This window comes from Pygocentrus nattereri, chromosome 8 (genome assembly GCF_015220715.1).
Source record: "Pygocentrus nattereri isolate fPygNat1 chromosome 8, fPygNat1.pri, whole genome shotgun sequence".
Classification (NCBI taxonomy): Eukaryota; Metazoa; Chordata; class Actinopteri; order Characiformes; family Serrasalmidae; genus Pygocentrus; species Pygocentrus nattereri.
This window is the reverse complement of record NC_051218.1, coordinates 45,276,700-45,302,441: the sequence shown is the minus strand read 5'-3', so window position 1 is coordinate 45,302,441 and position 25,742 is coordinate 45,276,700. Positions and strand designations below refer to the sequence as shown.

Below are 25,742 nucleotides of genomic sequence, written 5' to 3'. Positions count from 1 at the left end.
GATTACGCCAAAAAAGTAATAAGACGAGCGAAGTGGATTTGTTGCAGAAGCAGCGGTTTCTAGGTTCCCTGACTGTTCTTCAAGCAGGTCTGGCCTAATGGGCGCCACCCTTGGCTTCATTTACAGTTCTGTGAAAGGTGTCTTTAGGTAACGTGAGCCGGGGAGATTTTTAAGAAGTAGGCATGTCAGCTGTGTGCGGGGTTTGGGCCGATTTTGAAGGCTCAGAGCTGATATTACGCACCTTGGCAATAAGAGAGGAATCTGTAACGGCCCTAATTAGGCAGCAGAAATATGGCTTCACAACTTAAAAGGCTCTTTTAAAGTCCCTCTGCACAGTCACTCCTTCAGCCAGGCTTGTTCGGCGCTAACGAGCTCTCTCCCTCTCTCTCACTTCGTCTCACTTTCTCTCCCCTTTCCTTCCATCTACCCCTTGCTCATGTCTTTGTTTTGCTCCTTTTTCTTAGTATTTATTAGCGGAAATCTGTGGAGTTGTTCCAGCAGGCGATGTGATGTTACCAGCTAACACTGACAGACTGCTGGGACTGCTGTCAATTACCAGAGAAAGTCTCACTTTTAAGCTTCTGCAGCTGTCCTTTCAGAGACTCTGCGCACTTTTTACCGACCGCATGATGTCATTTCCCTTCATCCGCTTGCCTTGCGGTAGCTGGACCCGTCTGCACGACTGTACTGAATCATTTTGTTGCCGCTCACATTTCACGTCCTGCGCTGAGAGTATCGACCAGCTCAGGTTGATGTCCTTGTCTAACGGGCTTCTTAAATTCCTGACATCAGATTCATGAAACGTCTGATTGGGTTGTTTGCGAAGACGCCACATGCTTGTGTTTGGGGACTGTTTTCAGCTTCTGGAGGGTCACTCCTTTTCGGTGCTCGTCCCTGGCTGACAAAGCCTCTTGCAGATTCGCAGGTCTGGTGGTGTGGAAATGTTCTTACGGATCTATTTTGGTACAAACTCCTCGAACAGCTTTTGCCCTCGTGGTTCATGTGATATGCTGATGAGAATTTCTTTGCCCAAAATGATGAATAGCATCAGAAATATTGTTATTCATAGCGCTCTCGCCTTCATAGCCTGGATGTGATTGCGTGCGGCACGCCGATTGCCGCGGCTGTAAGAAAATGTCATTTCTCCAGCCCTGTGAGATAGCCGGTCATTATGTAAGGCGGCGAGCCTGGACGTTTTGACATTGTGTGCATTTCAGACAACCTTGACATAGACGGCCCCGCAATCTGTTTATCTCCCTGCCCCGTCTTGCCCTCATGCTGCTGTTAAGCTCTGTGTATTTGCGCTCCAGAAGCATTGATTTGAAACTTGGTGCAGTTCTTTCCGTTCACGTTCACTGCTGTTTGCATTGGCTGTACTGACCGTATATTTCCCAGTTCAGAATAATTGTTAGGTGGAAAAATATTTTCCGTATTTGATATGATTTTTGAGTCTAGAGTCAAGATTCAGTGTGTTTTGTGTTAAATGTCTTGATGATGGAAAGCACCAATTATGTATTTCACAATTATATGTTTTTGCTCAGAAATGCATAAAAAGTCAGATCACTCAATTTCACTGGTTTATTCAGTCTGTCGCCCAACAGTTCGTGACGGGAGCACGCCAGCCGTTTATGGATGAGATCGGAAATCTATGCGCTAGAGCAGTTTTGAGGTTGGCTTTCCGAGCGAGACCTTGTTGTCTCAGGGCTGAAGTTCTAGCAGGTTGTCTCCAGAAGTATATTCTCATATCATCATGATGGAGATCATAGCTGGCGTACGCGGTAGCAGCGTTCCAAAGCCCAGGCTGCATCCGAGGCAGTGCGGGGCCTCGGTAAGGCTGCCCCATGAAGACTCCTCATTAGTAGCCTGCTGGTCACACTAATGGAGCAGCACTAACGAGGCCGCGTGGTGACATCACCAGAGCAGCGCGACGCTCGAGGAGGAAAACGAAGCCGCTACATTGAGTTTATCGCTTTTTCATTTCTTCACGGAAAAGGAGATTTTCTTATGAGACACACACACACACACACACACACACGCTTCTAAACGTGTGATATATGGACGATGGCCGAACGCTTTAATTGAGACGTGAACATCTTGCGTTTTAAAACAAGCTTTGCTCCGATGGCTTAGTTTTCCAACATTTTCGTGGTGCTTTATTTATTTATTTATATTTATTTTATTCTCCCTTGTTTTGTTCACGCGCGGAGATCTGTGGGCAACCAAAGGCCTGGACGGATGCGTCTGATGTGTCCTTCATATGAAGGGTCCTTCACTTTGGAATGGCCCTTCATGACGTAGCATCCGAGAAATGTGGCCTGAACTTCGGATCGCGGATATTGATGCCTAGTTATGATCATTAACAATAGTTTCCGTGAAAGATGGCAAACAAAAGACCCTCAGAAGAGGCCCTATGGCACACAAGTGATTTTTTTTTTTTAACTGTGTTAAAATTATTGCATCCAAACGTTCTGTTGATATTGCACCTTTACAAACCCAGAACTGCTCAGGAGAGTAGGAGAAATGGAGAACCGTGAAAAAATAGGGTACCTTAAAAAGGAAAGTCTGAACAGAAAGTTGATATTTAACTGTCTAATTTACATCGAAAGTTAAGACTGTTTTCCTTTTCTTCCCACAGCAGTTATGTATGCAAATGAAGTTTTTTTTATGTAGTTTTGTTTTTTTATAATAAAGTGTTGGTGGTTATTATTGGTAGCAGTAGTTTTTATTTGTTTCTGTAGTTGTCCCTTCTTGCCATGGATGCTGGAGGTGGCAGTAGCGACTGGCTCACTCTCAGAGGTGTGATGTCCAGGTGTGAATTCTCCTGGAGAGCCTGGCGCAGCTCAAATGGGCCATGCTAATGACGTGGCAGTGCTGCTCTCACTCTGCTTCTGAGATTTTAACCCTGCGGTTAACCCTGTCTTGTCCCCCCCCACCCAGCATCACGCCAACCACAGCACAGCCCCGACCAAGACCGAGGCCGACAAGAAAGAGTCCGAGAAATCCAGGGATCGATCCAAAGAGAGGGAGAAGAAGGAGGACAGGAAGGACCGCAAACGGGTGAGTATGCGTTCAGCTGTCGCTGCTGTTGATGGACATTATAATACAGGGCAAATCAAAGATTCCTCTGATTTCTAAATGATTGATTTCTCTTGTAAATCATCACAGATCAGTGCAGTGAGCTGTAAACGGTGTAAATGAGCATAAAGTTTATTATGTAGTTCTACAAGGTCTCAGTCTGAACCTCCTCCAGCTGTACGGACGACATCAACACCACAGTCAAACTCATCCCAGACTGGACTGAAGCCTTTGTTGTTAGACAGTAGTAATGTAATATTTATGCAGATTAACGGTAGAGAAGTTAGCCGTTAGTCTGGCTGCTTTAAGTGCTGATTCATCATTCTGAAGTCAGATTGAAAAGAAAATGTATTTCATTTTTTTATTTCTTCTTTTTTTTTCCTTTGTGCTCTTCACACAGCTGTTCTGTGCGTTTTAGCTTGGCATGATATTTTATGGAATGTTTATTCTGAAAAATGTCCGTAATGCAGCTTTCCGAAATTGTCTTACCCAGTCGTCACCTGGTCCTGGAGCTCTACTTTCCCGTGGAGTGTAGCTCCAGGGACACCTGTTCCGGCTATTTAACCTCTTCCCAGTTCCCTGATTGGTTGGATCAGACGCATCAGTGTTGTGTAAGGGGGCGAGGCATCTTATTAGATGCATGCTGGAGCTACAGTGCAGGAAACTAGATCTCCAGGACCACTAGTGGGGTTATGTCGTCCCCCAATTTTGCGCCAGTGCCGGTCTTTATAATTAGGTTTTGTTTAAAATATTAACAGAATATTATTCTTTATTCTTGATTATATATTCATGAGCGTGCAAAGCAGATTAGTTCAGTATTGTTTTTATTTATTTATTAAGGTGGGATAAAATGTGCAGATCCCCTTGTAACGACATCGGAGTGCAAATCAACTCCAAACTTTTGAACCCTATGAGCTAGTGGGGGGGGGGGGGGGGGGGGGGGGTACGAGTGGGTTATTGGGCCGGTTTCGGATCCACTGTGTTTGTCAAAGTGTCCTCAGACACGGCGCTTCAGATGAGCCCGCTTCTAATGTGCCGTCCGCTTTGTGTAAACAGCAGATATTGAGCTCCTGCTGTGAGAGTGAGTGGCAGGATGGGGGGGTGGGGGGGGGGGTGCAGAGCATCAATTGCAATTCAGACTCATTCATTTTGTTTTTTTGTTTGTTTTTTTTTTTTTCTAGGACTACTCGAACGCCGAGCGCGAGATGAGCCAGGAAGCCAAGCGCCGCAAAGACGAGAACGGAACAAGTGAGTTGTAAACGTCCCTTTTATTCATTTGGGCCGCTGCTGTGAGGAGGAGAAGGCGGTGGTTAGAGGGGGAAGCTGGATGGGAGGAGGGGGTCAGTGAACCAGAAAGCGCTCGCTCTTTCTCTCCAGCAGAGGCAATCAGAGCGACCTCAGCATGCCGCCTCACGTGTGCGCGCGTGTGTGTGTGTGTGTGTGTGTTATCTTCCTCACACCGGCTGCTCTGTTCTGCCCCGGCTCCTCTCGCAGGCTCCTCCAAGCACAGCAAGAGCGCAAGTCCGCCCGACTCGCCCCGCTCCAATGACAAGGACAACAGCAAGCGCTCCAAATCCACCAGCAAAGACAAGACAGACCTGGCAAAGACTGACAAAACCTCTGGAGGCAAAAAGGTAGTGGGACACGCACGTCTCAGACGGAAAGGAGTGGCAGTCGTCTGACTGGTCACCGCTGTGTGAGGGTGTTTTCCTCAGTTATCCCTCGGTCATTTCATGGCCCTTTTCCTTCTCTGATGTACTTTCTGGTTCTAATTTGATCAGAAAATAATCCGTAGTAGTAGCTGCTTTGTTTACAAAATCAAAACAAAGATTACTAAGAGAATCTGTAGTAAAATCCCTGTTAAAGAACCTACTGTTATTAAAAATAAGTGTATATATTTGAAGAAGTGGCAGGAAATGCATAACATGCCCTCAAATCATCATGAATGGCCTCTGCTTGCTGTTCACTCTGACTTGAAATATGCAAGATTTCTACATTTCTTAGATGTTTATGTATCTGGGTGTTGGCGCTTATGCACATCTGCATCAGCCTAGAATTAGTGCATCCGTACTAACTTTAGTTCAGGTCCTTTAATGCCTTTCACTCACATTCTGACACACTACAAACAGTGTAGATGTTCCCTCAAAGCTCCAGCAGTGGTTCTAAGGTCTGATTGTGGAGCTTAAATCAGGTCCTCCAGGTGAAAAGTTGGTATTTGTTCCTTTTCATAACCGAATGTTTTAAAACAGAGCAGTAGAGTAAAAGCCTGGAGGCGAGGCGAGGCGGGGTGTGTGGAGTCAGTCCAGCTTAGAACAGATCATTTCAGTGGATTATGGTTCAGTTATGTTCCCTGACTGAAGGTGCTGAGATGGAGCCTTGAGGGAACCACCCCAGTGATGCGAGGGGCACTGCCCCAGAGACGGTCTAGCACCTTTATTGTGTAGTTTAAGGTGTGAAACCTCTGGAATTAGAACAAAATCCTTTTGCTGTTTACACACTTCACGAGAACATTGGAGCTCTTTCGCTCTCCTTGTTTAAGCCATTACCTCCATCGTTGAGCTACATGAGGGGAGTGAGCTCTGCAGTTTGTATAGGGGAAGATGGCATAACATCCAGATAACTTACAAAGGAACTGGCACATCTTTGAAAGTGCTCTCATGTTGCCTCATTTATTTGTTTCTTTTGCTTTATTAAAGGAATCCAGGCATGACAAAGAGAAATCGGAGAAGAAGAGAGACAGCACCGGCACGAAAGAAGACAAAAAACAATATCCTTTGATGTTCTAGCCATTAGTGAGTCTTGTTTGCTAGATACACTTTTGCTGCGCTGTGGTTCTCTGTAAACAAACTAGAGTCCCCCCCCCCCCAATCTCACACACACACACACACACACACACACACAACCTGAAAGGCTCTGTGGATTGTAGATCGCACTGTGGCTTTTCTTGCAGGGGTTACGTGATACTGAGCGATGCGGTGCCTGGTTTTCTTCCGTGATGGTGTTGAGCTTCGGAGTTATTTGTACTGAAGTTAGACGGTGCTTGCAGCTCATCAGGCCGTGCATAGGATTAGCGTAAAGCCAACACCGCAGCCGCTCAGTACACGTGTCACTGATTCGCACTCCCACCTGCAGGAATCGTGCCTCGACCCGCAGCTGCATGGGCAAGAAGTCAGAAAGGAAAACGGCAAGTAGAGGCAAGTCGTGAGGGCGACAGTGGAGACGGGCATGGGTCGTAAAATGGGAACGTTTTTCGTTTGAAGCGCATTAAACATTCATTTCGCTGCTGTCAGATCAAAACCTCGTATCTCCAAAACGGTGACTTGACAGGAGAAGGAAAAAACTTCCTCTTAATGTAAGTCAGTGGAACCAGACGTCTTACCAAATCGGTTTGGCCCGTTTCTTTCGGAAGGGCAGGTTTTTTTTTATAGATGGTCAAAAACTGAGAAAAGGAGCTGCGAGGTTTCGTTCCGACAGCAGCGACGTGCTGTTCTGGTTATTAATCCAGTTTCAGCAGCAGCAGCTTGAGCCTTGAGCAGTTGCTGCCTCACTACACTAGATGGCAGGGTTTACCTTTTTACCTGCTAGATGGGTTGGAGAAGTCTAGCCGTTCACCCACAGCAACACAAAGCAGTGAAGAAGTTAGAAGTTTTTTATATGATAAATCATGTAACAATATGCCTATATATATATATATATATATATATATATATATGTGTGTGTGTGTGTGTGTGTGTGTGTGTGTGTGTGTGTGTGTGTGTGATATAAATACTATTTAGACTTAATATTTGGTTTTAAAAAATGCACGATGGTCAATAAATATCGATAATATATGATAAATACTCTACTGTTCAAAAGTTTGGAGTCACTTGTCTTGTTGCCGGTTTTTTGTACCTTTGTATGAGCTGAGCGGTGGATTTGAGGACTACAGCCGGTTCCTCACACGGTAGTTTTTAATGTTTTATTCAGTGTTTCAAGAGCAGGAAATTATTAAACGATAATCTACTGGAATTTTTCATTTCGGCCTCGATGTTTATCTTCACTTTTGATGCGAGATTCTGAGAGAACTGCGTTTCTGGCGTTTGTCATTTTGCAGACCGTTTCCTGTTTTTCTCGGTCCTGCTCACCTGTTCAGTTTGCTCTCGCAGGCCGGTTCCATCCTTAACACTCCTCACTCATAAATCATCTGAGAAGCACAGATAATGATATGCTGACACGGTCAAGGTAAGACACGACCACAGTCTGATTCATGAGAGGCGGGTTGGTGTTCTGTGAGCGCTGACTCCACGTTTCAGGCTCTTCTCTGGCTGACCAGACGTTCTGGTCTCTCGTTTGTTGGACTTGTGATGTTAAAATTTGAATGATTTGAGTGGCGGTGGAGACGCACGTTGACCTGAGTCTGTTCTGCTGTATTGCTGCGTCTCCTACGGTGTCGAGTGCTCATGAAGTTTTGACGGCAGTAATTATTCCTCCTCAGAATTCCCCGAGCTGTGACGAGGCAGAGACCCCCATTCGCCCCAAACTTCCCGCAGCCATGTCGGCACCCCGAGTCTTTTTTTCACCGTCTAAGCAGCGGATTGGTTTGCACCCAGCTTTTTTTGTTTTGTTTTGTTTTGCCTGCGTAGATACTTCTGTTGTTGCATTGCCTAGAAAATGTCGTAGCTTGTATTTTAACCTGCCATTTTTTATTGTGATATTTTCAGTGCTGTGCTGAAAGTTCATTTCCTTTAAATTTTAGCACAATGTGCTGCTGTACTTCACCAGTGGAATTGGGGTCTGAATGATGTCGCTCTCAAATTTGCTTGCATTTTTATGACAGACACACGTTTCCTTTTTTTGTTTGTTTGTTTTTTTTCCTCCCCCCTTTTGTTTCCTTTAGGTTCCCCTTTAAGCAGACAGGACGCTTCTCTGCCTCAGTTAGATTTCCAGTTTATTTATTTTTGTTTCTCTTCCTTTTAATCCATGTGAAATATTTAGACGTAGGTGTTTGAAGCAGTACGAATGGTCAATTTGTATATTATGTATACTTTAAATAAAATGGTTACTTGTTATACATAATTCCCTGTAACTTTCATTTCCACTGTAAGCCACCTGAATTCTTCACTGTGTGTTCAATCACGTTTTTAAAAGATTTGTATAAATGAATAAAAAAGAATGGCGAGCTGGATTTCTTCGTAAATAAATGGAACAATGGGAAAAAAAAAAGGAAAGTGTTTGTGACTTTGAGGACTAATTTTAAAGTTTTTAATCTGCTCAAGTCTACCGGTGTATGCTTTTTTTCTAAATAAAGATAGTTTTCTCAGTGTGTCATATTCTGTTCTCCTTTGTGCCGTGATGTGCTGACGGTGCTCGTTTTCTTCAGTGACTGTCTTTCCAGGCCGTTTGAGAAATTCAAAGCGCTGAGATTTTGCTTATCTCAGTCGTAGCGCCATCGCTTGCGTGGCTGCTGCTTCTCCGGGGCTGAGCTCGGGGGGGGCGAGGGGCTGCAGAGAGAGGGGAGGGTCGTTTTAAACATTGGCCCAGTTTGTGTCTTGAGGGAAGAATTCGCCCAAACAAGCTACTGCACTCGCCGTGGATGACTGACCCGTGAGCCTGAGCCAGTTTGCTTATTGCTTACTGGTCCCCATTAGCCATAATTCTTTTTTTTAAATTAATTAATTATTAATTATGTGATCCTTATTAGTCCCACAATGGGGAAATTCCACCCCCGCATTAATGCCGTCCGTGCAGAGAAACTCCCTCCACACACTAGTGAAGACGCACACTAGGGGGCAGTGTGCACACTTGCCCGGAGCGGTGGGCAGCCCTATCCACAGCACCGGGGAGCAGTTGGGGGTTAGGTGTCTTGCTCAAGGACACCTCAGTCTTGTGCTGTTGGCTCAGGGGGTCGAACTGGCGACCTTCCGGTCACAAGGCAGGTTCCCTGACCTCCAGCCCACGACTGCCCAAAGTAAAGCAAGCAATAAAGGGTGTTATTAACTATATATCTAACTATTAAAAATAGACGTGAAAGGCTATTAAAGGCTATGTAGATCAAACGTTCTCAGCTTTGTCCATCTCAAGGCCCAAATGTTTACCACTAGAGAGCACGAAGGCCCACAAGATGACCAAACTCGGCGTTTTTGCTTTAGAATGTCATTTTGGGAAATTTTCAACACTGAAATTTTGGGGGTCTACTTTTCCAATATGTGATCATCACTGAACACAAAGCATCTGAATATTGGTGTGAGTGGACAACTGAAAGGTCAGAGGCAAAGGGCAAAAAGCGGAGAAGCTGCCTTTGTGCTCTGTTATGGTGGGGCTTGTATTAATGTTAAACATTCCTCAAAATATTTTATTGTTATCAATAATTTTTTCACTGATTTTTATGCCAGCGCGCCATCGCAGGTCCCCTACGGACCACCGGCCCTCCCTTTAGGCCCAAGGTCCTCCGAGAATGTAATCATCTACACCAGCGTTGAGAAATCCTGGTGTAGATGATTAGAGCACCTGTAATTCTGTGAGCGGAGGGGCCGTTTGTCCCTCTGACATGTTTATAAATATGCAGGTAAAAGTCAACATTTACAGATTTGCAGGTTTAAGATAAACTTTAATAAAACGGATGAGACTGGAATGATGACTTCTATTAGCACTTCATATTTACCTGATCGGTAACTAATCAGGTGGAGCTGATCATTAATCTGTTCACTTTTCAGTAAAGAGCTTGTACTTCAGAATAACTAAAACACATACTAACCAGAAATTTAAGCATTAGTAGTTTGTGTTTTGCTGCTGTCTGAAGAAAACCTCGTATCTCCAGAACGGAGATGGGAAAAGCCTTCCTACTTTTAATGGAAGTCAATGGAACCAGACGTCTTTCTAAGTCATGGGTCATTTATTTTAGTCCGTTCACCACAATGGGCAGCAGGCATTTTCAGTCAAAAGCTAAAAAACTATTTTCATCCAACAGCAGCGATATGCGTTATTAAGGTGGTCACAGCTTAATTATCTTGTTCCCCTGTCTTACTAAGTTGTGGCCACCCATTATTTTTTTTTATGCAGGATGTCACCAACACGGCTTCGAAGAAAATAGTGAAAATCAGGAAATGCTTTGGTCTGGTGCTGTACGTGTCCACGTTGTTCGTACATAACTGTCAACGTTCCATGTCCAGTTTAAATGGACATTAAGAACAAGTTGTTATTTCAGAGATTATTATATATTGGATGATCCACTTGCATAAGAAGGGAGAAGTCAAAGGAAAATAAGTGAAAAACGAGTTCAGACGATTAATAATTAGGCAAAAGGGCTGAAAATGTGCAAATCAAGTCCAGCCCTCAACATCACCGAACGTGTTTGGGATTACTTGGATGGATCATGAACCGAAAATGCAACCAACTTCTAGGACCGAACTTTAGAGGTCTGGAAAAATGTCCCTGCAGATTTCTGTGAAAAACTGACCACAGGTCTCCTGAAAAGAATGGAAGCTGTAATAAAGACAGAATGGATGCAGTAAATACTGGAAAATATTTTATATTACATTTATTTGGTTATTTAGTTTGTGTCTATTGTTTTGTTATATATATTAAAGGTGTCAAGAAAACCTCGTATCTCCAAAATAGTAACTTTACAGGAGGAGGAAAAAACCTAGTTTACTTTTAAACTAGGTTTTTGGTTGGTTAGTGTAGCGGGTAACACCTCCACCTTCTACACTGTAGACTGGGGTTCAATCCCCACCTGGGTAAACACCCCACACTACACCAATACGAGTCCTTGGGCAAGACTCCTAACACCACCTTGGCCTCCCTGTGTAAAATGATCAAATTGTAAGTCGCTCTGGATTAGAGCGTCAGCCAAATGCCATAAATGTAAATGTAAAATTTTAATGTAAGTCAATGGAACCAGACACCCCCCCCCCCCCCCCCCAAGTCATTTTTCTATTGGTCCATTCATCATGAAATTTATACACAATGTAGAGATCAGCAGGTATTTTCAAACAATGACAAAAGCTGGAAAATGTCAAAAATGGACATATGAGGTTTTATTCCGACAGGAGTGATATGATTTCTGCTTTGTTCCCAATGCTTGCACTTCCACTTGGTGGTGTTTTTGGCTGGAAATTAAACGGATGGAGGTCTCAGACTAATATACTGCATATATAAACACACTGTTTATCTCCCCACCTCGGTGTTGTACCTCCAGGGCCGCTGATAACTGTTTCAGTTCTTGACAGTGTGTATAATTCTGTCACTTCTCAGGCTGTTCAAGGCTTGTTCATCTATTACAGCTCAGGATCAGGAACAGGATCTCTGCAGTAATGGATGCCTTGCTGTGTTTGACTGTGTAATGGGTATTTATCACCATGCCTCCATAAAATCTGCTGACATTATCTCCAGATCCGAGTAAGAAAAAAGATGACTTCCTTCTGCAGTAATTCTGTGCAGCGCTGCTAACAGCTTACAATTTGTGGAATCGGCCCTGTGTTGCTCTCGCACCTGCTTAAAACGCCTTTAAACGACGCTATAAATTAATTATGCATTTTCTTTCTGCATTTAATGACGACATAATTCAAAGATTATTTCACCAAACTTGGCTTTTGTCGTTTAGTGGGCTGTTGATTCATGTAGTCCAATTGCAGCAGAAAATCTGATTCATACATGAGCGTCTTAAAAGCCCTCTTCATTACACCCTGGTGGCACGTTTGAAGCTCCTCGAGGAGTGAGAGTCCACCAGCGTTCAGTAATGAGTCAAGTTGATTGATTCTTCAGAAAATGATTCAGTACCTCATCCCCCAGAGTACACCACGATTCGATTATCTCGGTGTGACACACTCAGTGCGGATACTCTAGACCAGAGGTCACTAATAGGTGGACCGTAGTCCAAGTCTGGACCCAGACACTGTCCTATGTGGACCTGGGCCTGTAACCAATTTCAATGGGGCGGTCCTGTTTTAATCAACATAGCTATAGTGACCCTGGAAACTCACAGTCCAATCACATGCGCTGTAAATATCACACGTGACCCTTCTCAGACAATCAGATCTGTGCATTACGATGTGCAAACAGCAGCGATGTGACCCTGAGGTCACCAAACCGGACGCCGTTTTATCCTTTCAACAAAAATGAAACCACCTTGGGAGCCACAAACTTTTAATTTAAAAACCAACTTGAGTGACGTCCCGTTCTTAATCCATAGGGTTTAATATGATGTCGGTCCACCCTTTGCTGCTATAACAGCTTCAGCTCTTCTGGGAAGGCTTTCTACAAGGGTTAGGAGTGTTTATGGGAATTTTTGACCGTTCTTCCAGAAGCACATTTGTGAGGTCAGACACTGATGTTGGACGAGAAGGCCTGGCTCACAGTCTCCACTCTAATTCATCCCAAAGGTGTTCTATGGGGTTGAGGTCAGGACTCTGTGCAGGCCAGTCAAGTTCTTCCACACCAAACTGGCTCATCCGTGTCTTTATGGACCTGCTTTGTGCACTGGTGCGCAGTCATGTTGGAACAGGAAGGGGCCGTCCCCAAACTGTTCCCACAAAGTTGGGAGCATGAAATTGTCCAAAATCTTTTGGTGCTGAAGCTTTAAGAGTTCCTTTCACTGGAACTAAGGGGCCGAGCCCAACTCCTGAAAAACAACCCCGCTTTATACACCTGTGGACATGGAAGTGACTGGAACACCTGAATCCAATGATTTGGATGGGTGACTGAACACTACTTGTTTGAATTTTCCCGTTCCACCTTAAATGATGCCCAAGGCGTCAGAATGTAACTGCAGTTTCTTGTTGCATTTTAAATGTATCAGGAAACCATCTGGAGTGATTATAAATGCATAAAAGTCAATTTGTCTCTAAATTATTGATCATCTCCTCGAGACCACCGGTGGTCCCAAAACACACTTCATCATATTCTTCATAACATTCATATTTCATAAGCTCCATTCAGAAGCTGGGCGTCGTGTGAGGCTGTAGCTCTTCTCTCCAGTCTAATAGACGGTGACGTCATTTTAAACCCTTATAATAAAAGAAGCTGAACTCAGTTTGTTTTTCTACTGAAAGTCGACCTGTTTTTCCCCAAATCTGGGCTCTAAACTATAAACAGACGGCGTCTCTTCAGTGATCTGCTCTGGAAACATCACTTTTAGAGAACAACACAAAGAGCGGCGCAGATTTTTGGCTTTCAGCAGTGAATTGTGAGCATGTAGTGATATGTGGAGATCATAAAACACACGTTCTGATCATTTGAGGAGCTTTTACTAAATATATGAAAATGTGCAGTTATTTCATGCATTTACTAACTGAATTGCCACATAAATTCAGATGGACAAACCAAAATATATCCTGGACCATAAGAGGTTAAAGGGTGAATCAGCAGTTCTACATTAACTCCATTTACTGTTAAACTGTGTTGAAGGATCAGCAGAGCTTTATTTTACTGTAGAGGAGGATTATTTTATTATTACCTGCTGATCTGATTCAGCTGTGGAGCCGCGACAGGGCAGTAAAAGAGCTGCAGGTTGTCGACCTAAGTTAGGCTCTTTAAAACCGAAACTATGAGCCAAATGAATGTTTCACGTAACGTTGCATAAACATATTTGAAGTCAGTGATAAAATCTGACAAAAACAGCATAAACAGTTTGTACTGTTTGCGCGTATCTCCACAAGGAGGGGCTCTTGGGCAGTCGTGGGCTGGAGGTCAGGGAGCTGGCCCTGTGACTGGAAGGTTGCCGGTTCGATCCCCTCGGCTGACAGTCCATGACTGAGGTGTCCTTGAGCAAGACACCTAACCCCCAACTGCTCCCCGGGTGCCGTGGATAGGGCTGCCCACCGCTCCGGGCAAGTGTGCTCACTGCCCCCTAGTGTGTGTGTGGTGTATCACTTCACGGATGGATTAAATGTGGAGGTGGAATTTCCCCGTTTGTGGGATTAAAAAAGTATCACTTAACTTTTCCGGCTCGTGGCTGTTTTTATAGAGGGGCAGGACTTTCCTCATAAACAGACGTCATGTTGACCGTTATAAGCTTTCCCATTCATTTGCTAACCAGTGAATCCTTTGTAAGATCTTATGTTTGGTCTGTCTCCTGTGACCACACTGCCATATGGATGACCAGGAGTTTGAGCTTCACAGTTTAGTGAACTTACAGTTTAATGCAAGATCAGCCATCGGAAAACAGGAATTAACCGTTGCACTGTATTCCGGTGTAAGCCAACTGACAGGGCAGTGTTTCATGACGTCAGTGTTCCTGCAGTAATATCACCGTTAGTCAAGGCCATGACTTAATTATCTTGTTCCCATGCCTTGTTAAGTTGTGGCCACACATTAAACGTATGTGCAGCAGTTTCTTGTTTGTTTTAATGTAACATTGAAGCCTGTAATGAGAATAAAACTCATTGCTTTTATAATATTGAACATTGTTTAGGCTTCAGGATCGGTTATCCACAGTTTGTCAGGAAATCTGAAGCTCAGTTTTAAAGTTTGCCGTCCTCCTCAAAGATTTAAAGTCAAGCGCACAGTAAAGCAGGCAGGGCTGTGTTTTCTATACAGGTTTTATTTACAAAATGTATTAAAATTCTTTGTACAAGGCCTCGCTAATGAGGTTTCAGTAAATTATACCCACGCATGCAGTTCTTTCTTTTATCAGTAGGATTCCTGGTAAGGTTCTCTGGGCTGAGGTGCAGAAACAGGAGAAGGAAGAAAGAGTAAAATTATGTAAAAATTGAAGATTGACTTTCTGCTCTTCAAGGATTGGACGTAAGTTGCAGGGCTCAATAGGCAATCACAATTTCTTTCACATGCAGATTAAAAAAACCAAATCAAAACCAAAACCGAAAGAAAAAAAAAACGGGAACTCAGTCACTCCGTTGTCAATCCTGCTAGAAATTCCATTTAAACAAATGTACAATTCCTCATAGTACTTTATTTTCTTTTTTCTTTTTTAACTCTTTAAAAGCTTATTCTGTATAGAAAACTATCTTTCCACGGTTTCCAGGATTGATCGTTCCTAAATCCTATGGAATCACAGTTTTTTTTTTTCCTCCTCAAAGTGAACAGAAAAATTGTGTAACAGCAAAATGTAAATGTGCTAAGCTTTTAAGACGACCCCTGTTATCACCTTTTATCAGTCTATTTGAAAATTTATGTTATCAATGCTATTTTATTACTAAGTATTTCATCCAAACACTAAAATGCTAATAAAGTGAAACTAAAAAACCAAAGCTTTTATTTAAATGTGCAACGTTTTGGGAAAAATTGCAAGGTTCTCAAGTACTACATTTTAAACAGCCATATCCTTTTTCATGGATTGCGGTCTATCTACATTTAGATGATCCAGTTCATGTACCGTAGGTTCATGATCTCGTACGGTAGGCTTTAAAAACTACAAAAAATCCAAGTAAACGAATGTAAATACTGTAGATACGCTGTAAAGTTTCAACTAACGTGTGTATACGTGAATTCGTGTAACATCTGAAACTGATTGCGACTTAACGCAGGTTAAGTGCTCACATCGCGATACTTCTCTTAGTATATTTTTGGTCATATTAATAATACAGTATGTGCATTTTTCAGTTACTGACTGCCAAATGTATTATATAACTAAAGCCTGTATGGGCTGAGATATAACCTCTTGCCAGATTTCAGAGAAATCAGCAGCACCAAACAGAAAAATAAACAATGACACTACTCAAGTTAACAGCATATAATCTGACTCTCTCACATTAAATGATTTCTAGTTGAAATAATTCAAAATTTGATAAATTAATGCTTTGATCGATGGCTGTGATTGTGAAAGCAAATTTACAGTTAATGAAGTACAAGCTTTTTCTTTTTTTTTTGTCGTTTTGTTTCTTCTTTTTTCTTGTAGATTTGCTTGACGACCAAGTCCAGCAGCATCCGAACAACCACAGACACTCTCCGACACTGTTCAGTCAGTCTGGCTCTTCCAAATGTGCTAAGATAGCAAGTGATGGCTTTGTTTCTCGGGTTTCCATGGAGTTTTACGCAGTTCAAGAGTTTATTCACAGATGACAATGGCATTCTTTCGCGATCCGCGTGTGATTGGAGAGATGTGGATGTCACTGTGACCAGCTTGCATTCGAGTGATTCTCAGAATGTTCCGTAAGGCACTGAAGGAAACGCATCCAGATCCTTCTCAAAGACAAGTCCGCTCCGGTAATTCTCTCGGATAACCGCGCCTCGTCTGGCAGTCAGGATGGTCTGGGTGGATGTGTATGGAGTGGGCGGGTGGGGGGGGGGGGAGGGAGGGGGTCGAGGGAGGGGGGGTGGTGAGCGAGAGGATGGTCCCTCCTAAAGATCCAGCCATCGCTTTTAAGGTTTTCTTGTCACAATCGTCGTGGGTGATGCGCCGCACCTGCACTGAAACACAGGTGAAGCATTAGTGGACGATCATTTGAAGGCATCGCATTTCCTAGGAGTGTTAATGGGTGCAAAGAGTTTTATTCTTCTACACTTGTACTGCACTGCAGTTCACCAGCACATTTCTGTCTATATACCTGATACACTTGAATATCTGACTATGCACTAACTGTCTATACGTCCAAAACACCTGTAACACTTGCCTGCGCACATCTGGTCTACGTTCAACACCTGTACCTACTGACCACGCACATTTACTGTCTTTTGTCTCTGCACTGTTTACTATGCATCTGTTATTACTGCACTGGAAAATATTTAACCCGATAGTGTTTCGTTACACTGCACTACCCTGTATTGTATAATGGCAAAGTTGAATTGAATTGAATTGAATTAGAAGGTGCCTAAAAGGGTTCTTTGGAGCGATGCTTTTAAACTCCGGTTCCCAGCCCTGGTCCTGGAGTAGCCCTGACGTGTACTGCTGACCGTTTTCACGTCAGAGAAAAACTACTGCAATACTTTTAACCACTTTTAGTTAACTTTCAAGGGATGGTTCTTCAACGCAGTGTTCAAGAACCCCAGTGGTGAACCATAATTATCATAGCTACACATTATAGATTAAACATTAACTCTGGAAGGTTGTAAAGGCTTTTCACGTTCTGGTTCAAGCTTGTATTAACCCTTGTGTGGTGTTGATGTTGTTACTCAGTGGTCTGCTGGACCCGCCCTATTATTGTCTATTTAAATCAATACGGCCATAACAATTTATATTAAAATACCAGATGTTTCTATATAAGTGTCCAGTGTAAGGTTCTCCTTTAGCAGCTGTAGCCAGTCAGCAGCCTGTCCATGTTGCAAGGCAATTTACAAAAATAATTTTGTCTGCAAATTAGGCTGAGCTACTGTTTGCTCTGTACAAGAGAACAAAACTATCCACTTCAGAAATACGTCTAAGAAATATTGGGCAAGTTTACAGGAAAACAAAAACAACGTTTGGCAGCTTGTTGTGGCAGTTTGTTTTAATTTTATTGCTTATTTGCGGACCACACTCTCAAACCGTTTCTTTTTTTTTACACTTTAAAGAATTAGAAGTCTGTTCAACTTTAAAGTGTATAGTAAATGATCACATGGCTTATTTGAGGACACCAGAGTTCAACTGAAACGTCTTAGTTTCAGAGTCTAAGATTCTCCCAGCTGCTGTTTCTAGGTCTGTATCTCAGTTTAGATAAACAAAACTGAACTTAGTGTTTTTACTCAGTTTCCAATCTAGCTGGCGCTCCTTCTATCACACAGTCCCATCTGGCATGTTTTCCTCTTGGGTTTCCGGATATGGACAGCTGTGGCACTGCCGGGGTTCAAACTCACAGCCTCCTGATGTTGGGATGAATCATTAGACAGTCTCACCACACGAGAATCGGCAGGCTTTAAAGTTAAAACTACGGATATCTTGCCCAGTGTACTAAACACTTGTAGACACTAAATCAGAGCTGCTTCAAGTGTTCCTGAGTGGTCCAGTGGACTAAGCCGTCACCCCAACAGGAGGTTAGTTCGAGCCCCAGTGATGCCACAGCCATCCGTAAGTGTTTACCCAAGAGGAAACGCTGCCTAGCAGGACTGTGTGATGGAAAGAGTCCTGGCTGGTATAAAAGACAAGTTCCTTTTATTTACCTCCCTGAGATGCAGAGTTAAAAAATTATGAGAACTGTTGACTAAGAAGTTTGAGTTGTGTGAACTTTTGTGTCCTCAAGTTGAGTCCCCTCAAGAACAGTCATGTAATCAGTTACTAAATCATTTTGAGCTGACCTCTGATTTCTAACGGTGTATTCAGCGTTTATTTTCTTCTGTCTACCACTGGGAAAAATGGGAAGCACTAGAACGGTCACACATTATCACATTTCTATTTTCTCTGCTGAAAAAAGTGTCCACCTCAAGCAAGCGTATAAACATCGATGTGAATTTTCGTGTTTTTTTCCATGTTTCTCATTTCTTTTGTAGTTGATATGCGAAATCCAATAGATGGATAAAATCCTAGTGATGGTGACACAATTGTGGAGCAAACAAATTTCAGAGGAAAGCGTGAAAAATGTATTAACACAATGTGTCGTTTATCTTAACGCCCTCCAGGTTAAAATTTTGTTGTTTAACATTTACTTGTTTAATGGCATTTAAAAAAAACTAGTATTTTTGCTGTGAAAGTCTGAAAGTGTCCTCAAATCTATTTACAGCAGTCGGTCAGTCCTAGTCAAATATTGTCCAGGGCCAACTTACATCCCTGCAAGCTTTGTGCAAGTGTTCGGCAATAAATTTACACGGTTTCTTCTCAGAATACAAACACCATTAAGAGAATGTGTTTCCATGACATGGTGCAATTTCTGATGCAATGGTTTGAAAATAGCTGGCAGGGTGACAAGCCGCTCAGTGACGGCAATGTAAAGAGAACTGGCAGACTTTTGAGAATGTTGGTGCAGTGCTTTGCAAAATCTGTAATTTATTTAATCTACAAAAACTAAGCTATTAAGCTCTTAATTTCTCAGGAGATGTTTCAGTGGAGATTTAGATTTAGATTAGATATAAATATACACACATAGATATAAATTTATATCTATATAGATATAAATATATATACACACACACACGTATATGGGGTACTTTCAAATTCTGTCAAAAACTGAAAGACATTAAATGGAGATATAAGGTTTTCTTCTGACAACAGCAAGATACACACACACACACACACATCTATAAACCTATGTGTGTTTATATATATATATATATATATATATATATATATATATATATATATATATATATATAGAGAGAGAAAGAGAGAGAGAGAGAGAGAGAGAGAGAGAGACGGGGGGGGTGGAGGGAGGGAGAATGGAACTGTTAACAACCATGCAAGACCTGGTAGAGCAGCAAAGCTGGTACTAGTACTTAAAACTTTCACCTTTTTTATTGTTTTGGTTCTAAAAAAAAATTTAATTTCCAGATCAAAGTGGACGGTCACCCCAGACCTCAGCATCATTGCATGTGTTGAGGATTTTTTTTACACTGTAAAGCAGAAAATCAACTTCTAAGACTGAACTTTGGAGGTGTGGAAAGATATCCCTACAAATTTCTGTAAAAACTGAAAGCAAGCCTCCCAAAAAGATGTACTAAAGGAAAAGTGTGGACACTCTAAATAATATTGTATTTATCGGTGTGAGGCTTTGGTGTCATTCTACTTTTTTTTAAATACATAAAAGGTTGTCTTTAACTTTTGAACAGTACCGTTTATTTGTGCCATAGTTCCTTTCAAACATGCAGTTGTGTCAGTGGTTTTGATGGCAGTTTAGTGGCTCTGTTCACACAGCAGGTCAAACTGGCCCAAATCTGATTTTCTCACCAAATTCGATTTTTTACTGTTCAGATTATCTTTTAAATGTGATCTGTGTGCAACAGTCTGAACAGATCAGCTCCTAAACTGACCCACATGGGCAAAAGAATAGAGCGTCACGCGGCTTCACGGCTCATCCAGAGGTAAACAATCACACCTGCCAACAAACGCCAGTCGCTCCCGGAGGATCAGCTTCATCTTCACCAGCATCACAGGAGCATCATGAAGCTTCACTGACCGACAGCTGGGCTCGTCACCCAGAATGTGTTCAAGCCGTAAAAGGGCGCGGTCACTTCTTCGATTCACGTCCTCGGATTCTTTTTTTTAACTGCTATTTGACGCTGCAGCCTCGATTTCCTGCGGCTGCGTTCGGACATTTCTTTAGAAATCTCTTCAAACATGAAAGGTTTTGGACGAGTCTCTTAATGTTTGTACAGAAACATCAGCCTAAACGTTTATGAGTCTCAGCAGCGCAAAATTATGTCTAATTTCGAGTTGGATTGATGCAAAAGTTGCATGAATTCCGATCTGGCTGTTCAGTCTGAGTCGCACTGCCGCAGATCGGATGCGGATCGGATTTCAGTCCCACATACGAAAGCGTCTCAAACCGGAATTGAAAATGTCAGATTCAGTGTGTTTATCTGTTCACACTGACACACAGACACACATCTGAGTCACACATGAAGAAGATGATCAGATTTGGGCCACTTTTACCTGCTGAGTGAACAAAGCCTTAGACACTTGGACACCAGGTAGAACATCCACAATCCACGATCAAGTCAGGACAAAGACAGACATTAACAGAATGAAGGAAAGAAGTGCTTGAATCCGTACCCCTAGATCTTAACGCTCTCTGTCCCGTACACATTGTAGCCTTCTCGGTATGTGGCAAAGTTCTGAGTGTTGGTTGGCGGCGCGGGCTTAAAGTTTTGGGCATTCTTTTCGAGTTTCAGCCTTTTGGCTTCTGCGCGTGACTTGTAACAGAACTCTATTAAAGCCACCATCATGGCCAGGCCCAGCCCGCCAACCAGAATATAGAAGACACCAGCTACATTGCTCAGGCTCAGAGCGCTTGTCTTGTCCTAAGAGAAGTGAGGAAGACAGTTAGTATGGTTTGCACTGGTGAGCATTTGACAGAACAATACACAGTAAACATAACTGAGCCTGTAGCATAACCTATTCTCTAAAACAACTGGCATAAATATTAACCAGGACTTCTGACATTTGGATGGAGACATCCTAAGATTGTTAAACCTCCATTGGTGCTTCTCCCAGTGGGATTCCAAAGGGACCGAGCAAAGCCATAAGTGGGAAACATTGGCTAAAACTAGATAAAATTAAAACCAGTTAAAATTGGTTTGATCTGGTTTCTCTACCGCCACCGGGACGTCTGAGGACCTCCCGGACGGCGTAGGTCGATCAGCGCTCCGGTAGGACGCCGTAAGTCAATGCAACAGTAGAAAGCATAACTGGTGAATGTAGAAAAATTCAAGGTCTAGACATTTCTAACCTACTCTCAATGGCTTCTTCATGTGTTTGAGGAAGCTGGTCAGTTACATACAGGTCCGACCTCTGACTTCAACCCCTCCCTTAAAAAGTGTCTACATTGGCTCTTAAAAAACTTGCTCTACTCAACAGTCAGATTTATATTTTGATGTATCTTCTCCAGCATAAAAAAAATACTTATTTTAAGAATTGGCTTGAACCATTCTGCTGCTGCTTACCTCCCAAACTTATTCATTAAAAATTTGTTCATAAGAGTTTATACCATTTGCAATTTAACCCTATGAGCTGCGAGCGCCTGTTAATGCGGCATTTGTGACGTGGTCGTCGACTTGGATTCAAACGCTACCTTAGGAGGATCTCAGAGGGTTAACAAAGAGGTTTATTATATTCTTTAACTTCTTGTGGTGCGCACACAAAAGCTCCATTGTGACATCTCTGTTTCGAGCACAAAAACTAAAGGGAGCCCTACCGTTCGCATCAAGGCCTAAAGCCATTTAGATCGAAACAGTCGGACACAATGAGAAATTTTGTTGTCTGGTTCACAACACAAGAAGATAAACAATCTAATAGACACATTCCATGCAAATAAGTAAGAACGCTAATAAATCAAATATTTAATTAAAAGTTTGGTAAATAGAAACAGCAGCATAATGGTTGTTGTGTCATGAGTGTCAAATGGAAGAAATAAGCAAAGAATAACACTTGGTATGCTAAAAAAAAAAAAAAAAAAAGAAAAAATTGAAATATCTTTTTCATTTGCACTTTTACTAATTCCCCACTCTACATCATCTGGTTTATCATTACGAGGGTTTAAAAACAGAAATACAGCACTAGTGATAGTATTTCACATGGGGAACCGTGCATAACATTAGGCCACTATAGGTCATTTCTTAAGCATGGCCTAAAAATCATTCAAGATATAAATATATTTATTTATATATATATATTTTTTACACAGTAAAAATGAAAATGAAGAGAAATAGCTATTTGAAAAGGTTGTTTTCTTTGCATGTGAACAATACGTCAAAATGCAATTTGGAATCAGTACAAAAGACCTGCAGCGACTGACCTTACTTCCAGAGTCCTTGGTCCCACATTCACCCTTATCGTACCACCATTTGTTTTTCAGCTTGGCTAAGATGCCTTGTTCACTGAGTTTCAATACTGCAAGGTTTACAGGAGTTCTTCACGTGGGAAATAACATAAATAACATTATATTATGTTATTTTATGTTATTCAAGTCTTATCTACTTCATACTTTACAAAGCGATAAAGCAGGACTCCTGGCCATTTTTCAACAACACACACTGGCAGGCATACTATTACCTTCTATCCAGCAGAGCTACGCTAAGGTGCCAGGACCTACCCATATCGCTTTGAGTAATCGGCATACACTGTTAACAGAAGAACAGGCAGGTTTTTTTTTTCTGAAGATACAACCTGCTGATCTATAGAAGCAGAGGAAAACGCATTGGTTTATGACACAGACAGTCTGATCACCTAGGGCGTTCCGATCTAAGGCTGGAACCCTCTATTGACTGACAGGCAAACAAAAATTACCAGTAATATTTTGTTCAAGCTGAGGAGAGTTGTAAAAAACAAAGAGAGAGCTCAGTATCAATAGGCCATTCATTATATATATATGTATATATATATATATATATATATATCCGCTGTTGTTGGAAGAAAACCTCCTATCTCTCAAAAAATGATAACTTTTCAGGAGAAAGAAAAAACCTGCTTTGCTTTTAATGGAAGTCAATGGAACCAGATTTTTTTCCAAGTCATTTTGGGTCGTTTCTTTTAGTCCATTCGTCATGAAATTTACACACAATCTAAAGAGCGACAGGCATTTTCAGATTAGGTCAAAAACTGAAAAGCAACAAAAACTGGAGATACGAGGTTTTCTTGCGACAGCAGCGACACACATACACACACAATTACATTTACTGTAATTGCAGTAAGGTAAAACATTTCTATTGACAGACATTATAAATTAAAACACATGTTGTACTAACGTTATTTAACATTAAATACAAATAACTTCATATGCATTCATAGCTTGAGTTGGAGCTAAAGGAGACTTCCACTGATTTTCCGAAAAGTCTGCATAATTAAGCTGTGAACCAGGTCATTCACAGTGGTGGTGATAGGAACCAGCCGTCGGAACTATTTTGCGCCTGTGAAAGATAAGAGTTATTACGGATATATGAATTCTTTAAAAGTTGTTTTATGATAGTTTTGGTCTAAAACTAAATAGTAAAAAATTTACCATGGTTGATCTATTATTGATGTATTTTTGATGACTTTGCAGGAAATTACAAAAACGCTCCTAACTTTTAATGTAAGTTAAAGCGAAGAGGTTTAATTCTAAATGAATTTGGAGCATTTCTATTGGTTTATGACATGAAAGGTTCACACAGTATAAAGAAACGTCCACAACATGTTTAACTGATGTGAAAAAATGTAAGATTTTTTTGGACAGAGGTGATATAAAAACTCTGATTTGCTGATTGTTTTGGCAAATAAAGTGCCTATTTTTGTGTCCCTGGTTCCTCCTGTGTAAAGAAATCGGAGTTGGCTGGTTTCATAATTTCACATCAAACTACGGAAAGAAAAAACAATCAGTGGAATTCCCCTTTAATTTTTTTTTGTTTTTTCTTAATTTCTGAATTCCTGAATGACACAAACAGCAACTCCACAGGCACCTGACCTGTCCTTTTTATAGAGGTACGGAAGCCAGTCTTCCCACACGCTGTGGGCATCAAGAGTGGCTTAAACATTCATTGCATTTGCGGCGACCACTCACTGATAAGTGAGCCGCTCTGTCTGTGCGTCTGGTTTTGGCTCGGGGAGAGACATTGATTAACAGCGTAATTATCCTTTAAGTGTTTGGTGTGACTGGAGTGAGAAAACCAATCAGAGGGAAGTGATGGCAACAGTCTGCCAAGGGCGGAGAGGAGAAGGGGCTGTCTGACGCATAATGCCGGTTTGTTACAGGTGGTAACGTGTTATTCTTTCTCTCTCTCTGTCTTTCTTCCCATCTTTTTTTCTCGTTCTCTCAGTTTTTTTTTTTCTTTTTCACAGCTGGCTTTCGCGGCTTGGTCCAGAAGAGCCATTGCTGTCTCCCAACACAAGCTCATTAGAGCCAGCTCACCGACTGTGTTGGCCAATGTGGGCTTCAAATCGCTGCAACAAGAAAAAAAGCAACAAAGCTGGAACAGAGGAGGTGATTATGAAAGCTCATACAACCTGTCACCTTCTTCCACAGCCAGGGGGTTCTCTGCTTGTGACAAAGCGGAGGCGTGTACCAAATGTACCGGAACCAGAGCTCCCTCACTATTGGTTAAAAATAAAAATCTCTGCCTTTTAGGGAGTGAAGGATTCTGTAAAAGTGCAGGCCCCATTGTCAGGAGACAGGAAAGATTCTGAAAAGCCCAAGCAATGGCAGTCCTGCAAGTGTAGTGCAAGCTCAGCTATTAACTATTAAATGCATGGACAAAGGATAGGATAAAAGGTGCCGGGGGAAAAAAAGCACACCATTGAAATAGATATAATACACGGCCTACTTTTGTGGGGAATGCTAGTCGAAGTAGGCAGGCGGAGGAGAAGTAAAACCTTTGCTGGCATTTCTGTTTTTCCAGCGTGATCTTTATCACGCCTGATAAAGAATAGGAGGGCTGCACAAAGTTACAGAGAAAAATGTTCGGGACCGGGACGGAAGCGTTTCATTCCTCATCTGAAATTGTTGTGCTTTGCTTTTGCGTCCTGAGAATGAGGCCCTTGAAATCGGAAAACATCTCAAGGGTTGTGACAAAAGAGAACGGCGTCCTCCGACGACAGGAGGCCTTTGTATGTCTGAATGGAGACAAAACATATTCGTTAAAGCTTTAGTTCAGTAACGTAAACGTCTCCTTTCGGGCCGCCGCTCTTGAAAACAAGTGAAAAGGCAGTTTAGAAGGTAATGATTTTTGTATGATGCCCTTCCGTCTGATGTGTCATTCGTAACAGCCAGTTCATCTTCTCCTTTAGCGGAGATGTAGCTATGGACGGTCTTCCCTTGTTCCCTGCTGTGGCTGCGCTGCCTTTGTGGAGAAGGTGGAGCAGCAGTTAAGATCAAGTAAGGCCCGTTGTGTGGAGGGGGGCTTTTCTGACCCACCCGGGATTTTGCAAGATGGAGATTTGAATTCTCAGATGTTTCTGCAATGCTGTGTCCCCTCGGGAATTTAGCCTAGCCTAACTGCACATCCCTTCTGTTAAGTAGTGGACAGATTTGGTGTCTGGACGATGAACGCTGGCCCTGCAGGACCCGAACTGAATAGCCCTGTTATGTCATAACACTTTTCACGTCATTTCGTTATGCGTCCCGTCCACCAAGCCAGTGGTTCTCCACTCCAGTCATAGGGACCCCCTGCTCTTTCCAGTTTCCCTGCCCTGCAGTGGC

General features: G+C 42.3%; 2 protein-coding genes across 6 annotated transcripts in view; one reads left to right on the top strand and one right to left on the bottom strand.

Annotated features, from left to right (window-relative positions):
• Nucleotides 1-8,384, top strand: part of thoc2 (THO complex 2) — a 90,329-nt gene extending 81,945 nt beyond the window's left edge. Inside the window, exons 34-39 of the mRNA XM_037540326.1 lie at nt 2,938-3,057; nt 4,257-4,323; nt 4,570-4,709; nt 5,772-5,842; nt 7,248-7,296; nt 7,550-8,384. Coding sequence (XP_037396223.1) covers nt 2,938-3,057; nt 4,257-4,323; nt 4,570-4,709; nt 5,772-5,842; nt 7,248-7,275 — 426 coding nt within the window. The 3' untranslated portion in view covers nt 7,276-7,296; nt 7,550-8,384. The remainder of the gene's footprint in view (nt 1-2,937; nt 3,058-4,256; nt 4,324-4,569; nt 4,710-5,771; nt 5,843-7,247; nt 7,297-7,549) is intronic.
• A 6,191-nt stretch (nt 8,385-14,575) lies between these two features.
• The window catches only part of gria3b (glutamate receptor, ionotropic, AMPA 3b), a 217,365-nt gene continuing 206,198 nt past the window's right edge, over nt 14,576-25,742 (bottom strand). Inside the window, exons 14-16 of one of the 5 annotated variants that reach the window (XM_037540695.1) lie at nt 22,368-22,482; nt 20,627-20,874; nt 14,576-16,414 (exon numbers count right to left, since the gene is read on the bottom strand). In XM_037540695.1, the coding sequence (XP_037396592.1) occupies nt 20,629-20,874; nt 22,368-22,482 (361 nt within the window). In that variant the 3' untranslated portion in view covers nt 14,576-16,414; nt 20,627-20,628. Of the gene's footprint in view, nt 16,420-20,626; nt 20,875-22,314; nt 22,483-25,742 lie in introns of those variants that run through there. The other 4 variants (XM_037540696.1, XM_037540694.1, XR_005130602.1 and 1 more) reach the window with 4 other exon arrangements.